Below are 16,478 nucleotides of genomic sequence, written 5' to 3'. Positions count from 1 at the left end.
AAATGGATTGATGAGTTCACTATAAATTGTGTATTCACGACATGGTGACTGAGAAACAGAGCAGTCCAAATATAACAGAAGTAACTAATGATATATCACCATCAACTCAGCAGCATTTTACAGATCAATTATAAATCAAAATAGATCCACGTAGGTTGTGGCACCAGGTCTGGAAGGAGATATCATTACATCTCACGAGAGATCTTGAACCAGGTTTGATGGAGTTCACTCGATGAGTCTGCTCGTTCACAAATATGCAGTTGATAAAGCCTATTGATCGCCTCCTATTTCCACAAATGAAAACTTAAAATGAAAACTCACATTGAAAAATCGTAATCACTCAAAAGCCTGTCATTTACGAAAGAGATTGGGACTTCATCGTCCGTTTGTTTTGAGGACAGTACACACCTGTGATGCAGGCTATATTACAGATATATGTATTTGTTTAACATTTTGTTATAGTCAGAATGGAAACCTGGAGAGTTGTTGCGCTCATCCAGGAGGAGATATAATCATATCTCATAAGATCTCCAATCATCATGTTCTGAAGTTCTCTTTTAAAGAACCACAGGTAAGGATAGACCACACTAATGATATGATCCTACCGTTGTCAGAACATGTGTTACTTTTACGTAGTAGTACCTAGGTCATGGTGCTACCTTAAGTCAACTGATGATTTACCTTCATGATTTAAATGTTAAATTAAATTTGATGAGATGTCTTTAACCTCAGCTAATGATGCTGACGTTTGAAATTAATCTTTTTGGCAAAGGAACAACAATAGCAAATGGATTGATGAATTCAGTATAAATTGTGTAATTACGACATGGTGACTGAGAAACAGAGCAGTCCAAATATAACAGAAGTAACTAATGATGTATCACCATCAACTCAGCAGCATTTTACAAATCAATTATAAATCAAAATAGGTCCACGTAGGTTGTGGCACCAGGTCTGGAAGGAGATATCATTGCATCTCACGAGAGATCTTGAACCAGGTTTGATGGAGTTCACTCGATGAGTCTGCTCGTTCACAAATATGCAGTTTATAAAGTCTCTTGATCGCCTCCTATTTCCACCAATAAAAACATATAAACGAAAACTCACGTTGAAAAATTGAGACCACTCAAAAGCCTGTCAATTACGAAAGAGATTGGGACTTCATTGTCCGTTTGTTTTGAGGACAGTACACACCTGTGATGTAGGCTGTATTACAGATATATGTATTTGTTTTACAGTTTGTTATAGTCAGAATGGAAACCTGGAGAGTTGTTGCGCTCAGCCAGGAGGAGATATAATCATATCTCATAAGATCTCCAATCATCATGTTCTGAAGTTCTCTTTTAGAGAGCCACAGGTAAGGATAGACCTCACTAATGATATGTTCCTAATGTTGTCAGAACAATTGTTACTTTTACATAGGAGTACCTAGGTCATGGTGCTACCTTAGGTCAACGATGACTTAAATGTTAAACTAAATTTGATGAGATGTCTTTTACCTCAGGCAATGATGCTGAAGTTTGAAATAAATCTTTTTGGCAAAGGAACAACAATAACAAATGGATTGATGAGTTCACTATAAATTGTGTATTCACGACATGGTGACTGAGAAACAGAGCAGTCCAAATATAACAGAAGTAACTAATGATATATCACCATCAACTCAGCAGCATTTTACAGATCAATTATAAATCAAAATAGATCCACGTAGGTTGTGGCACCAGGTCTGGAAGGAGATATCATTACATCTCACGAGAGATCTTGAACCAGGTTTGATGGAGTTCACTCGATGAGTCTGCTCGTTCACAAATATGCAGTTGATAAAGCCTATTGATCGCCTCCTATTTCCACAAATGAAAACTTAAAATGAAAACTCACATTGAAAAATCGTAATCACTCAAAAGCCTGTCATTTACGAAAGAGATTGGGACTTCATCGTCCGTTTGTTTTGAGGACAGTACACACCTGTGATGCAGGCTATATTACAGATATATGTATTTGTTTAACATTTTGTTATAGTCAGAATGGAAACCTGGAGAGTTGTTGCGCTCATCCAGGAGGAGATATAATCATATCTCATAAGATCTCCAATCATCATGTTCTGAAGTTCTCTTTTAAAGAACCACAGGTAAGGATAGACCTCACTAATGATATGATCCTACCGTTGTCAGAACATTTGTTACTTTTACGTAGGAGTACCTAGGTCATGGTGCTACCTTAAGTCAACAATGATGATTTACCTTCATGATTTAAATGTTAAATTACATTTGATGAGATGTCTTTAACCTCAGCTAATGATGCTGAAGTTTGAAATTAATCTTTTTGGCAAAGGAACAACAATGGCAAAGGGATTGATGAGTTCAGTATAAATTGTGTAATTGCAACATGGTGACTGAGAAACAGAGCAGTCTAGATATAACAGAATTAACTAATGATGTATCACCATCACCATCAAGCAGCATTTTACAAATCATTTATAAATCAAAATAGGTCCACGTAGGTTGTGGCACCAGGTCTGGAAGGAGATATCATTACATCTCACGAGAGCTCTTGAACCAGGTTTGATGGAGTTCACTCGATGAGTTTGCTCGTTCACAAATATGCAGTTGATGAAGTCGCTTTATCGCCTCCTATTCCACCAATAAAAAGCTAAAAACTTAAAAATCCCATCGACAATTTTTAACCACTCAAAAGCCTGTCAATTACGAAAGAGATTGGGACTTCATTGTCCGTTTGCTTTGAGGACAGTACACACCTGTGATGTAGGCTGTATTACAGATATATGTATTTGTTTAACATTTTCTTATAGTCAGAATGGAAACCTGGAGGGTTGTTGCGCTCAGCCAGGAAGGAAGAAGATATAATCATATCTCATAAGATCTCCAATCATCATGTTCTGAAGTTCTCTATTTGAGAACCACAGGTAAGGATAGACCTCACTAATGATATATTCCTACCGTTGTCAGAACATATTTGTCTGTTACGTAGGAGTACTCAGGTCATGGTGCTTTCTTAGGTCAACGATGATGATTTGGCTTTGTGACTATCCTAAAAAATGTGTATTTATTAGAGCTGTCAGTTAAACGCGTTATTAACGGCGTTAACGCAAACCAAATTTAACGGCGTTAAATTTTTTAAACCGCTTTAATAAATAGTCACTCAAGATTAAATCGAATGACCCAGATTGAATATTTTATGCTTATACAGTTCGGACCAAATTTTGTTTTTAGGTCTTGACTGAAATACATTTTATATTGTATAGATTGTGTATATTTGAAAGCCATCTACAAAACGTTAAGAAACTTGAAACACAGATTCCTCACTTTCTATAAAGTGCAATATGCTTACGGCCTTTATATTTATTTATTCTGACATCACCTGTCCTTGTCTTGTTCCAAATGTTTTTCTTATTTCTGTCTTGTTTTTTTCACAATTTTTTACTTAAATTGCTTGTTTATTTATTTATTTTGTATGTGTAATGCACCTTCAGTTGGCACTCCCAATTTCGTTGTATAGGTGACTGTACAATGACAATAAAGTCTATCTTATCTTATCTTATCTTATTCATAAATTTTTGTACAAATATATACACACTTTGGGGGAAAGCCATCAAACCAAATCCTCATCGATTTAAAGCACTAGCACTATAACATATGTTCTGACAACAGTAGGCCAGAATCATTAGGGAGGTGCATCCATAATTCTTGTTCCCTCGTCAAGATCTTATGATATATTATTATGACTCCCTTCTAGCTGAGTGCAACCACTGGCCAGGTATAATTTTGTGAGATCTTGAGATCTTTTGATATCCCTTTCCCTCTCACAACAACCATCCACAATCTTATCTGATTATGGTACTATGAAAGAAACGAGATAGGGACTAGTATTTTTTTTTTTTTTGGCATTTATGAAGTTGTGGAGGTCATCAATACTGATTACAGCAACAAAAGCAAATTATTTTTTAGCGCATTTAATAGATGAGTTTGTTGCAGCAAAATATTCTAACATATATTACAATTCACTTTTTAAAAAAAAGAAATCTGTTCAGCAAATTGATTTGTTGTCATTGTGAATCATTATTTCTTTGATAATGTACTTAAACTAATTGGTATTAGATACTCTAAGACACTTACAAAATATTTAACCTACTCGTTACCAGTTACTGTATAAATAGCCTCACCAAGCCCTTATTCATGTTAATATTTACAATAATATTCCTTGAAGAAAACATATTCAAATATCCTCTTAGTGCTGAAGAACTCTGTTGGACCCTCAATGTCTCAACATAGTACACATTAAGACTAGTGCTCTCTGAGCCTCAAAGCCACGTCATTGGTCCAATGGAGAGACAAACAGGTTAGTGGACCTGCTCAGGGCGTAGGTCGGAGAAGATTTGTGAGTGTCATCAGCTTGGCCTTCGTCCAGCATTAAGAGTCTATCCACTCAATGGATGACGGATCTGGCATAGTCCTATAAAGAATTTATTTCAGTGGTGTACAATCCACCTTAAGTAATGAGTGGATCAGCGCATAGGCAAACTTTCACCAGCATTGTTTTGAAGAAAGGACCAGTGATAGTAACCCACGCTTTCTTCCCTTTAGATGTGCTCCAGCAGGCCTAGCCCTTCCCTGAATAATTGATTTTAAAAGTCAGTCCTGAGAGGCCCCACCCTTGCGAAAGGCACATTCAAGTCTTTATTTTTTAACCAAACGTAATCTATATCCCACCTTTCTACAGAAATATTATAAGGGCTGCGGATACCGAACTCAACATTGGAAGTGCTTGATATATATACTCATGTTTTTTCTGCTCTCAATTTTGAGACATTTCTAAAAATGTCCCCTCCCAAGAGGCCTACTTTCCGCATTACCATTTATTTCTTTACTAAGTCAATTGTCTGTTATAGACACAGGCGCACCGGAACTAGGAATGTGCTGTTCTGCACAGGCTTGTTCAATCCAGTTGCATATTAAGTACATGACATTGTTTGATGTAAAAAAATTCTCCGCACCACTACTTGAAGCCTACTTGTGCATGTTTATACCCACAAGGGCCTAACGTCTCTCTAAGAGCATTGGCTTTTTATTGCTTGGTGAAATGTTGCCGAAAGCAGTCGGTATCAGAGTCAGGTCACGCTCCTTTCATTCTTTCACCATATATGGTTAAATAAATGTGGTGCCAATGCTTGCCACAACTGCACACTCAAAACTAGGTTTATTGCTTTGTAAGAAAATCCAGTAATGCTTGAATGGGCAGCTGTTGAGGTACATTTATAGGGTTGTTGGCACGTTACGGAAAGAGTCTTTTTGTTCATTTGCATAGATTTTCCAAGCCAAAAGTGTCAGTCATCTTTAGTTATCCAAGGTTGTTCCCCATCTGTCAACAGAACAGCAGAAATAGAGGAACAATGAATACGACAGGATCAACCATCCCTTCTCGCTAATACTCCTGGTGGTCAAGGTTATATGGTAAACACTAGAGCCTCTGTAGAAGTTCAATGTTGACACAGATCTTAATGATTCACAACTCAACATAGTCCGAAACTAAACCCCCGATTTAATTCTTAATTAGTTAAAGGCATCTGCCCACACATCCAAGTTACAACCAATCTGTTTATAAGCATAACTTACTAGTGTAATAGTTTACATATTTTTAAATTAGGAAAAGATCTCCAAACACTACGGTAGCAATCATGTACTTTGTTCATATTATTTAGGCGTGTTATGATATAATATAACAAACTATTCACTGTCATAGGGATTGATATGGCAGCAAATTTATATTTTATATGACAATATAAAATATAATACAATCCGATAATACTATGACAAACTAGGGAAATATCTGGAATGTTTAACTATGGGAACCTGCACGGCAACTTATTTGGTTCTCGGTTGGTAATCCAATTAACCTTAACATCTTTAGTTTTGTTTGTTACTTGTTGGATCAGTTTGTGACTCTCACACCTTTTTGTTGGAATTCTCCAACGTCTATCACCACTCCTCACTTCTTCCAACCAACCTGCCGGCTTCTGTTTGCTGGTACACATACCTCAAAGCGACTGTACACCTTCTTCTCCTTCCTCATACTCTCCATCCTCTTCAGCAGGCCCTCTCTCTCCTGTGGGTTGGTTTGGGGTCGCGAAAAGAGAGTCTTCCTCAATGAATTCTGTCTCTCCAGGCCCTTGTCTCCAGGGTCGCCCTCCTTGGCCCCGCCTGCTTTATCCTGGTCCAGGCGGTTCTTCTGACTGTTGGCAGAGATCTGGCCCAGGATGACCTTGGTGTCGTCTCGTAGGTTGCTGCTGAACAGCACCGAGCCACCGGTGGACTGGTACCGCGATGGTCCAGAGGTTCCCGCTGACACTTTGTGGTTAGCGTTGGGTTGGTCATTGTTGCTTGATCCCGTGTGAGAAGACGTGCTTGACTTTTTGCTGGAGTCTTCAGTGATTTCAACCACAGTTCTCATGGTCTTTTCATCGGCACTAGCAGCAGATTTCTTGTCCTTATCTTTAGGCCCAAGGAGGCCCTTTAACCTCTGCGTCTGCTTCTTGAGGAAATCCAGAGGCTTCCCCTCACTCTTGCCATCACTCCCTATTGTGTTGATGGAAGTATTGGAGCCACAATACTTGTTGAGTACTTCCCTTGAGTCAGAACGCATCATGGATGAAGAGCTGTGCGAGCGGCTCTTCTTCAGTTCACTCTTCTCTGCGTCGGTTGCATCCGCTGTCAGCATGTCCTCACCACTAGACACCCGACGAGGGTTCAGTGCTTTGAGCTTCAACGGGTCCTTTCGGAAGATGTTTGGAGAGGGAAAGGGCTTCAGAGACTTGAAAGGGTCCTTCTTCTGAACTTCTGACCCATTCCCCGCCTTCCGAGTGGAATCTGGCTCTGTTGGCTTCAGCTGGTTTACTGACGGCTTGGTCGAGACCGCAGGTGGCTTGTTTCCACTGACAGACGATCTGCGAGTGAGCTCTGCTAGCCTAGATGAGATGTCTAACTTCTTGGGTTCAGGTTCTGGTGGGTTAACAGAAACAGATGGGATGTCGTGAGTGGCTGTGCTATGATGTGTTTTATCCAAAAGGTCGGGCTTCTTTTCAATTGGCCCGATGGCTTTGAGTGCTGTTTCTGTCTCCATTCTTGAGGCTTTTCTCTTGGCGGCCAAATCTTTAAAATACTGTAGGCGACTAGCTGGATCGTTCATATTCAATGATGATTCTTGTTGAGTTTTCAAAGATCCTGCAGTGACATCGGAGGGCGCTTCAGCTGGTGAAGTCTTAATTTCTTGGCCTGCATTCTGAAATTTATCTTTGAGGTCTTTAAAGCTGGTCTCCCCCTTCTCTTTGGCCGGTACTTTCTGTTTCTCATCGTCCTTGTCCTTCTCCTCTGTCTTCTTCCTCCACTCAAAAGGCTCCCGGTTCAAGGACTTCCTCTTCTCAAGCATCTGAGCCACTATAGAGGTGGTGCGGATATGGTCTAGATCCTCGTCTTCCTCTGTGGCGGGGTTCAGACCCAGGCCCCCGCTGTGCTTCTCCACCTTTGAGGAGGAAAAGATAAGGGAGGAGCGAAGCCGAGAGCTTCTCATGAGCATCGGGTTGACACGGTTGCGAAATGACTCGTGCTTGGAAACAGTGACCTCTGGACCCTCCTTCATCTCCACATCTCCTGTTCCCTCCCTGGTTCCCAATCTGTCCCTCTCCATGTCACTCTCCTTCTCTCTTGCTTTCTCCATCATGTGTTGACTATAGGTAGTGCTGGGCTGCAGAACCCTGGTTGTGCCAGAGTCCTTCTCGCTGTTGTCATGTAAAACGGGTTTCCCAAAGCGTGGTCTCAGAACATCTGGTTTAGAGGGCATTTCTTTTATCCCGTAGCGATTTGTAGAACGTTGAGGGTCCGCTACCTGTTGAGCTGATGGATCATCATCAAATGCATCCGGGCCTAGTGCCTGAGGTAGGCCTTCCTCTCCGCCATCCTCGTACGTGCTGAGGAAGGAGTTGATCCTCCAACTCCTCATGCCCTGTCTGGCGCTGGGGTCTTGATCCCGCTCCTGTTCAGACGGCTTCAGGAACGGCTGTTTCTCTGGAGGGTGGGGTTGCGTCGGAGAGTTCTGGCATGCAAAGGGTTGGCCTATGGTGGGCCTCTTCTGTGTTGAAACTCCTTCATATCGCCCTGCTTCGTGATGTCCATGGAGCCCTTCAGGTCCTTTCAGGTCATCCGACGAGAGGTAATCTCTACCGTAGCCTCCAACGACAGGTGGCTCAGATGTGTAGCTTGATTCTGAACGCTGATCTAAGGCGAGATTCGAAGCATGCATTTGGAGTCTGTCATAATGTCCATGGCCAGATCCATGTTCCGGCCCCTCATGGTAATAAGACCGTTGTTGGGTCTGCTCCCTGTAAAATACAAAAGTGAGTAAATAATATTTAACAATTACTCGCCTAACGCAAATAATTGTTTTAGTATATACTTCACGTGAACACTCCAAAAATTAGAAAGATAAAACTTTTTGCTGGGATGTATTTGTTTTTATCAGCGGTTTATTCGTTTTTATTAGCGTGAAGAGACGCGCTGAAACAATATCCCGAGTTTGAGATCTCAATCATGGGATATTGCCCAATATCCCGAGATAGCGAAGCAATCATATTGCGCCATTTTAGGAGGTTTACGTGTAGCATATACTAAAGTATCATAGTATGAAATTGGCTACCAATTCACCTGAAAAGTGATAACATTATATAATTCAAACGGACAATGGGCAATATGATCAATAAATGGACTAACCTCTGATAATCAGTCTCTTCCAGATTATTCATGACTCTGTGTTTCATGTACTGCTTTGACGACGAGTAGCTCTCCTGGGTGCCTTCCGCGTAGCTGTGTCTCTTGAATCCAGTAGAGCTCAGCTCCATCTGTCTAGAGACTATGGACCTTCCCTGCTCTAAGTACGATTGCTGAAGGTGAAACTGCTGCTGTGCATACTTCCCAATCGTTATGCCTGCCGTGGGCTCCATCGAGTGGCGAAAGGGCTCGTTCCTTCGAAACGCGAGAGGATTCCGATCAGATTCTCCGTAGGGGAAGGCAGAGGGCAGCTCGTTTTGTCGTGGAAAAGCCCTGTTGCTCAGCAACGACTGGGATCGCTTCAAACCAAACTGACTGCTCTGATAATCTGAGTTGCCATGTGGCACAATTGATTGGTCGATTATCAGAGGCTCTGACTGAGCAAAGAGAATACGAAACTCCTCATCAAAGCTGGCGACAAGCTCCCCGAGGAAGAGGTGGGCGATGCAGCGGTGTATCTTCTCATAGGACCACATGAAGCTGGAAGACATGGAGATAGGAAGGAGGGGGTGGTTAATATTAACTAATGTAATCACAAGAGCTTACAGAAGAATAAGCTATTTAACCTGGGAGTATTGCATTATTATGCTTTCTATTTTGTTTCGTTTTTTAAACTTTTTTGTAGGCTCGCTTACCTATAGTTTCCACTGATGACAGCTCTGCAGTCAGCCAGGAGGAAGCGGTCTTTAACCTGTCCCTTGAAAGACTTCCCCGTTCGGCAGTAGTATGTTATTCCTGCCACAGTCCTCACGCGCATCATCTGCGGCAACCCCAATGACACACAAGGGCACCATGTTATGAAGGCACAGGGAGAAGGTTAATAAACTACAAAGTTGGCTGCAGAAAGCATCCCTATGACATTCACTCAGTAGTATATGCAAATTCAACTCACTTGAATCAAGTCCAAGTTAACCCTGCAGTTGTTCACCATGGCAACAAAGTGATGGGCGTTCTGCTCGTCCAATAGGATGTAGACAGGGACGTGGCGGGCTGCGGCGTCCAGGAGGTCAGAGAAGATGTCTACATCCGTGAAGATGTCCATCACCACGGCGATAACCTGGGGCAAAACAGGGAGAGATCAGACGCACCGCTGACATTCAACAACATAGTATAGTAGAGTATGGTTACCTTTGCAGAGGTTTTAACTATGACAATAATTGATATTGAATTATCACAAACTTCTCAAAACTGTGAAGTTAAGTGTAAATTATGAGAATAAAGAATGATCTATCTAACTGTGATGGATAAACGTATACAAAATGTCTTCAAATGCAAAAACATTGGCTCTGCATAAATATTAACATTTGTTATGGGAGCTTGAGTGCGCTCATAATTTGGATAAGACACGCATATTCAGCAGACATGTTTGAATAGGGCCCAACCCTTTTTTCTATGAAGTATTCTCCTGCACAATTGATTTGCAACCTAATCAAACACACCCTTAGGTGGGGATTGGCATTTTAGATAAACATGGTTATTACATTTAACACCACAATATCCTTGATGTAAAACCTAATTGAATTGAAGTGTATCTAATGACATAACTTGTCATGAATAAATGTTGGCTCCAAGACAGTATGAAGCCAACAAGGCGAAAAACAACTACTTGCACGAATGCAAAATACAATTTAAGTGATCTTCTGGGGTCGTTTTTATTTTGTATTTGTTATCTATAATAACTAATGTGTAATAACTTCATATTTTTTATACGATGCACTTGGGTGCCCCTACCTTCACTCTACCTTCGTAAAGTGAAGCCCAAAGCATGCAGGAGGCAGATTGTAGTTCATATTTGTTTTGTAACCAAAATAATCATCTTGTTAAAAAAACGACTGGATGTTTTGGGTAAGACAGACCACCGGTTCGTTCCTCAACCTGCTTGACTACATTCAGGCTGAGGCTTGACAACAGTGAACGTCATGATTGCTGAGGAACAAACTGCTTGTCTATTAAAACATGACCACACTAAAAGTCTGAATGACAGGAGCCAAGACGCATACATTTCTGCACGGAAAATGGACCGCAGACCCAACAGGCCAAGCAACACAAACCGGTACAACCGCTTATGGCATTTGACATTTGTACTCTGCACCTTAATTATTTCTGTTATGGCAACAACAAGCTATAGTCTGGTCTACCAACGCCAAAGTATAACCGAAAGCATGCTTGTACTTCATGTCCCATTCCTTAGAGTGAGCTCTTGATCTGAAAACACTGAAGTGGTTTCCTCAGAGCCATGGAGGCATGAATCGGACTGACAGTGTTTAAACGCCTGACTAAACATCCAAACTGATGGCTTTCCTGAACCAGAAAGACCTGTTTTTGATAAGCCACTGCTTTCTCCAACACCTACATGATATGCACTCTTGATGAGCCTCCTGGCTTGCTCCTTGATGCTGGGCATCTCAGGGTCCGAGGGGTTGATCAGAGTGGTGACCTCCGTTGGCCCTATGAAGCTGTGCTGCTGCTGGGGCCATCCCAGGTCCAGGCCTGGAGCGTCCAGGTCGGAGTGCACTGGCCAGTAGGTGTCAGATGATCCATCGTCCTCCATAACTCCCTCGTGGTAGGTCAGCTCTGGCATACTGGCAGATTGGCTCTGGCTGGGAGTCTGGAGGGTGGACTTGATGTGATCGATCTCGGGCTGTGCCAGGAAGGGCACCACGTCGGCCTTCTGGAGGAACTCATAGTAACCCTGATAAGGCAGTAAAAATGTCCCCATCATTAGCTTTGTTTACATACAGAAAGGACAAGAGGACAACGAACTCAAAAGCATGAAGAATATGATTTTCTTTCCTTGAATGACCCACTAAATGGATGAGAGGATTTGGACATGGAAAACAAATATATTCATGAAAATCAACAATAGTAAACAGATATAACATTGTTTCTTAAATTGGCAGTGTTTATAGCGCAGATTGGTCCGGACGGCACAGACTTAAAGGCTGAGATCCATCATCACCCATGTTTTCAACCTCTTTGGCTAACAGTCACAGCAATATTATTACCTGGGAGTCATCTTCGATCAGCGCGTCGATTGCCAGGCGGTACTCCTCACGGTAGTGGGGGGGGAGGTAGTTAGGGTCGAGAGGGTTATCGCCCACCGAGGAACTTTGAGATCGGTGCGCCATGGTCGGAGGCGAGGTTGGGGTCACAGGTCAGAGTGCAGGGGGGGCCGACAGGTAGAGGAAGGGAGGGATTTCAACCTAGAGAGTAAAGACAAAAAGGTCAAATAAGGATTCTCTAGTAATTACGACGGACAGACTATGGAAATGAGGATATGGAAATGGTGAGGGAGAATATAGAAATACAAAAAGCGTTGCAATAGGATTGAATGGCTTAGTTAACATAATAGATGAGATGGTTTGTTCAAACTTACTAATTTCACTGAAGACATTTGAATAAGACATAAAATGTACAAAGCAACGATTTGGTTAGTAACCAGAGGGGATCAATAAGCAAGCTGTTACTTGTGTGATGCAAGTGCTGCAATTTACCGCGCAAGAAGAACCTCCGGGTAGAGTTATTGAAACAACTGTTAAATAGATAACAACAGAGGTTATGGTTGATTTAAATGTTGTTTACGGTTGCACACCTATGACCTACTTTTCATTCTACAGTATTGTACACCGTTACTGAGACTCCCAAAAGGGAAGCAAGTGAAGAAAAAACATTGTCCATACCTTAAACAAAGCAGCCATTGTTGTAGAGGCAAAATCAGGCAGTATAAAGATAACATGTGTTACACCTAGATTCACACAGTGCCGTACAGTAATAGAAAGATACTATGCCAGACCAATACATTTCTTTACTGTTCAACACTCGATGACTCTGGTCAGACACACGCTTTGTAGAAAATATCCAACTATTGCTTATGGATAGATTACTCATTACTGCTAGCATTGCTCAGCAATATTGTACAGTCATCTTTGTATTCAATTTGTATGCAGAGAACCTTTATGTGAGTAGTTGTACATAACCGCAAGACTACACTACTATATGTACTATAATATTAGGGTTAGTTTACCACCCATTGTAGAATGATACACCCTGTTCAATACACATCAACATTGTAGTTGAATGGAAAGTCCACCTTGAGTTGCACCAATGATTAGTGAAAATTCAATCGAGGCACATGGGCCAACGGCAAATAGATATCTGAGGAGGGGGGAACTCACAGGACCCATACAATGGTGAGGGGAAGACAAAGGACTAGGCGCATTGAGAGCATTAAGAGAGTAGTAAGACAGCCGGGGCTGTAAATAGCTGTCAGGACAGGTTCTCTCATATTCCTGTTGAGCAAACTTGTCATGCAGCCAATCTGAATATGCAGTCTGTGGTACAAGAACTATAATTCATTTATGAGATGCATTTCTGTAGTTTCACCAGTTCCCATGCTAAATGACATGCTATTAGGTAATATGACAGATGCATTTACATTTATGCTCCTCAGAACATTGCAGTGTGGGATGGTACAAACTGTTTTTTTTTTGTGTCACTCTCACTGTTTGCCACTGTTGAAATCTGTCTTACTTACTTCAGGGATGAGGAAAATGCAAGCAGTGAAAGGTGAAGGGTGTGTTATGGCCTATGTGGTCAGAATGGGAGAGTGACTAGTGGTATTCCAACATGTACAAGTTAAAAACTGAGCATGACGTGTGCAACATGTATTCAACACACATCTGAAATCTGAAATGAGGGGTAAGGCCTTTGTGTCCGACCTCACGGTCAAAGGGGTGGCCCTGTTGTATGAGTCACAGCATAGGCTAGCCTAGCCTGGCCTGAGGCTAATTTGCTACATGCCTGTGATTCATCCGCTAGCATATTGGCTAACATCCTGGTGCCTGACTCATTTTCTACCACATAAGTACATGTTGTAGTATGCTGTGCCGATTTCCCGAGGAAAGTTCCACTGCGGAACAAAACCAGCCATCTGCAGACCATATTCTTGAAGGGATGAATGTGGCGAGCATCAGATTTGAATCTTTAGCAACGGACTTAAATTAAAGTGGCCATCTTGAAGATTTCAAAATATTTTAATTTCGATAAATGAACGGCTTAGATGACACTGAATGTCATCTAAGTTCAATCATTATCTATCCCCGAATGACCTAACCCAGTGGTGATTGAGCCTTTGGACCACTGATGAATGCTTTAGCATTTTCAGTAAGTATTAGGATTGTGACAAACTCGGTTGATAGTTAGGCCTACGTTTCCGCCATGCATCAAAGTCACAAGCAGTGCAGTTAGTGACATGTTTTCAATCACCCCGCAGTGGTTGTTCCACCAGAGAGGGTATGGCGGAGCTTCCCACTTGCTCTTCAACTCACTTGTCTAACAGCCTAACGCTTTTTTCCACTGTGCTGCCGCCTAAGAGAATGAAACTGAGATCTTTAAAAAAAACTATAAATTAACCTAATACAAAATTAGCCTGAGGAACGGCAAGATTTGTGCTGATTCAGGACATAGTGTACCTGTGCAGGTAAAACAACAAGCTCTGTGAGAGCGATGTGTCCTCACATGTGGCTAGTGGTGTGTAAAGAATTTCCCTGGTCATGAGTTCAAATCATACAGGTTGTGAAACCCAACGGAGATCTTACCCCACTGAATAAGATTACTTTACATTTGACTCAGGCTGGTGAGTTCTACTATTAAACACAGAAAGATTAAGACTGGATATTTTGGGTTGATTCCTCCAAACTTCATTCTGTACTGATCATTAAGTGTCAACGGATTGGCAGTCAAATGACCAAGGATAACAAAGCACATGGAAGCAGGCTGTCTTCACCTGACCCAGACTGACTAGTGTGATATCCAAACTGTAGAAACTGGGTTTTAATTTGATGACAACGCTGAGACTCATTGGGAGATAGGATCACTCTTTCAGATCTCTTCTTTCAGATATTGCAATGTGTTTCCCTAGGGGGTGGGCTGGGAGGAGTACTTATATTTAACATAAATAGTCAATTTAAACCAACAAACATTTTACAATATCAGTTGACATAAACAAAGTCTAGTTTATTTTCGGGTAGTAATCAAAGCGTTCAGACAGGATTTTCTTCAGAGTATGCAAATTAATCCATGCTTGAATTACTGTCCTTTCAACGGGTCAACTCAAGAGCATATGTATTACATCCACAACAGTAAAACATTACAATAGCCAAGCGAAAAACTAAAAAGACTTAAAACTCTCAATGTCTAAAGATAAGTGCATCTCTCTCTCACACACCCGCAAACACACACATATCCACATAGCTTAACACACCTTGCTAAATAAACATAATTAACTATCAACCATATTCCACCAGTACAGGTTAAATACTGTTTAATTGTTCTTTATGAGTACTTTACTTTGATAAATACAACACTGTAAAACTGGTTTGGATGGGTGATAATGAAGCCTGTTGGTGTGGGACATTTTAGTAACTGTTAATGATAAACACAAACACTGAGATAAGACGGGAGATAGTAATCAGCACCTCCCTTTCTGTCTGTCTGTCTCCACTCTCAATACAATAACCTGAAAGTCAGTTACACAACTAGCCAATTGCATCTAGTAAAAAGCATAGAGACAAACACATTACGATGAATGTGTAGAGAGCAGAAGAGTACTATAAGAGAATAGTTTTTTTTTTTTTTTTGAATGGACAGCCAAGTTCTATAACTATAAGTAGCCTATTAAAAACGTGTTAATAATAGTGTGGTTTTTTTTGTGCCAATATTAGGTTATCGTGAGGTGATTATTATGTTGGGGGTATTAGTAGGATAATATACATGTCATAGCCATCAGTAATAGACATGGGAAAAGAGTATTGAATTAAACCTGTAGGCCTATTGCTTGTTGTAACTTGTACATCCTATAGCCTTTTGTCTTATGAAAGGTAAAAATATATCTTGGTCGTTGACGTAATTCTCCATTGTATGCAAGATGTTGTTAAAAAAGATAGATGGATATAGGCCAATTTTCATAAGTAAAGCGTTAACAATCCTCGAAAGTAATCCTTCAGGTGTCTAGGATATAGACATAGAGAAGAATAGAATCGACAAAGTTGGACTATAATAGGCCTAGAATACAAATGAGTAAGCAAAAAGGGTTTCGGCGTAAGTAACAAGTGAGTTAAAGTAGCTTTTCTTATTTGCCCATACTTTTCAATTGTCTCACCCTGCCGAAACCCACTTCGAGGCTTCCTTTTCTGCTCCTCTTGCCTTTTTATGCACCGCTGTGTAGGCGACAGCTTTCGCCGGTACAGCCCAAGATAGATCCAGCTACGAGTCTGCTTGCCCCGCATACATTCCTTTTGGTTGCCGACAACTCCACCCCAAAAAGAGCCCAGACCCCTGGTTTTCGTCGTGAACTTCAGGTCGGTCCTATGCAGTTCTCTGCGGGGTGTCCGACCTGCCGTTTAGCGCCGGAGTCTGAAAATGAAGGAGTTCTAGGGCTTCCCATCGGCGAGGCCCCTCCCCGTTTATGCTGATTACCGATTCACAACATTATTTGAAATTCACTTCAAGTGGCATATTTAAAAAGTTGTTTAGTTTATGAAAGAATACTTCCCATGCAAACTTATAATAAACGACGACAAGCCCACACGCCTTTTTGACATATTCTGTAGGTCGACAGCAAATATTAAGGGGTTCGCGCCACTT

General features: G+C 41.3%; 1 protein-coding gene and 4 non-coding genes across 6 annotated transcripts; all 5 read right to left on the bottom strand.

The window, feature by feature from the left end:
- Positions 1-7: 7 nt before the first annotated feature.
- fam83hb (family with sequence similarity 83 member Hb) lies at positions 8-16,264 on the bottom strand. Of its 2 annotated transcripts, none has more exons than XM_030347109.1 (8): positions 15,978-16,264; positions 11,840-12,037; positions 11,188-11,526; positions 9,727-9,891; positions 9,470-9,594; positions 8,778-9,314; positions 6,052-8,389; positions 8-5,376 (listed from the first exon to the last, which is right to left on the bottom strand). In XM_030347109.1, the coding sequence occupies exons 2-8, from the start codon at positions 11,960-11,962 to the stop codon at positions 5,356-5,358; spliced, it is 3,648 nt and encodes a 1,215-aa protein (XP_030202969.1). In that variant the 5' UTR covers positions 11,963-12,037; positions 15,978-16,264; the 3' UTR covers positions 8-5,355. The 2 variants fall into 2 exon arrangements, with proteins under 2 accessions (XP_030202969.1, XP_030202970.1); XM_030347110.1 differs by having other exon boundaries at positions 15,994-16,264.
- LOC115536393 (U8 small nucleolar RNA) lies at positions 462-594 on the bottom strand. The gene has a single exon (XR_003974679.1). It is a non-coding gene; the product is annotated as a U8 small nucleolar RNA (small nucleolar RNA).
- On the bottom strand, positions 1,248-1,380 carry LOC115536396 (U8 small nucleolar RNA). Its single transcript, XR_003974682.1, has one exon. It is a non-coding gene; the product is annotated as a U8 small nucleolar RNA (small nucleolar RNA).
- On the bottom strand, positions 2,019-2,151 carry LOC115536392 (U8 small nucleolar RNA). The gene has a single exon (XR_003974678.1). It is a non-coding gene; the product is annotated as a U8 small nucleolar RNA (small nucleolar RNA).
- LOC115536398 (U8 small nucleolar RNA) lies at positions 2,809-2,946 on the bottom strand. Its single transcript, XR_003974683.1, has one exon. It is a non-coding gene; the product is annotated as a U8 small nucleolar RNA (small nucleolar RNA).
- Positions 16,265-16,478: the final 214 nt, after the last annotated feature.

The sequence above is a fragment of the Gadus morhua genome, chromosome 22, assembly GCF_902167405.1.
Source record: "Gadus morhua chromosome 22, gadMor3.0, whole genome shotgun sequence".
In the NCBI taxonomy this organism is placed as follows: domain Eukaryota; kingdom Metazoa; phylum Chordata; class Actinopteri; order Gadiformes; family Gadidae; genus Gadus; species Gadus morhua.
This window is presented reverse-complemented; position numbering and strand designations above follow the sequence as displayed.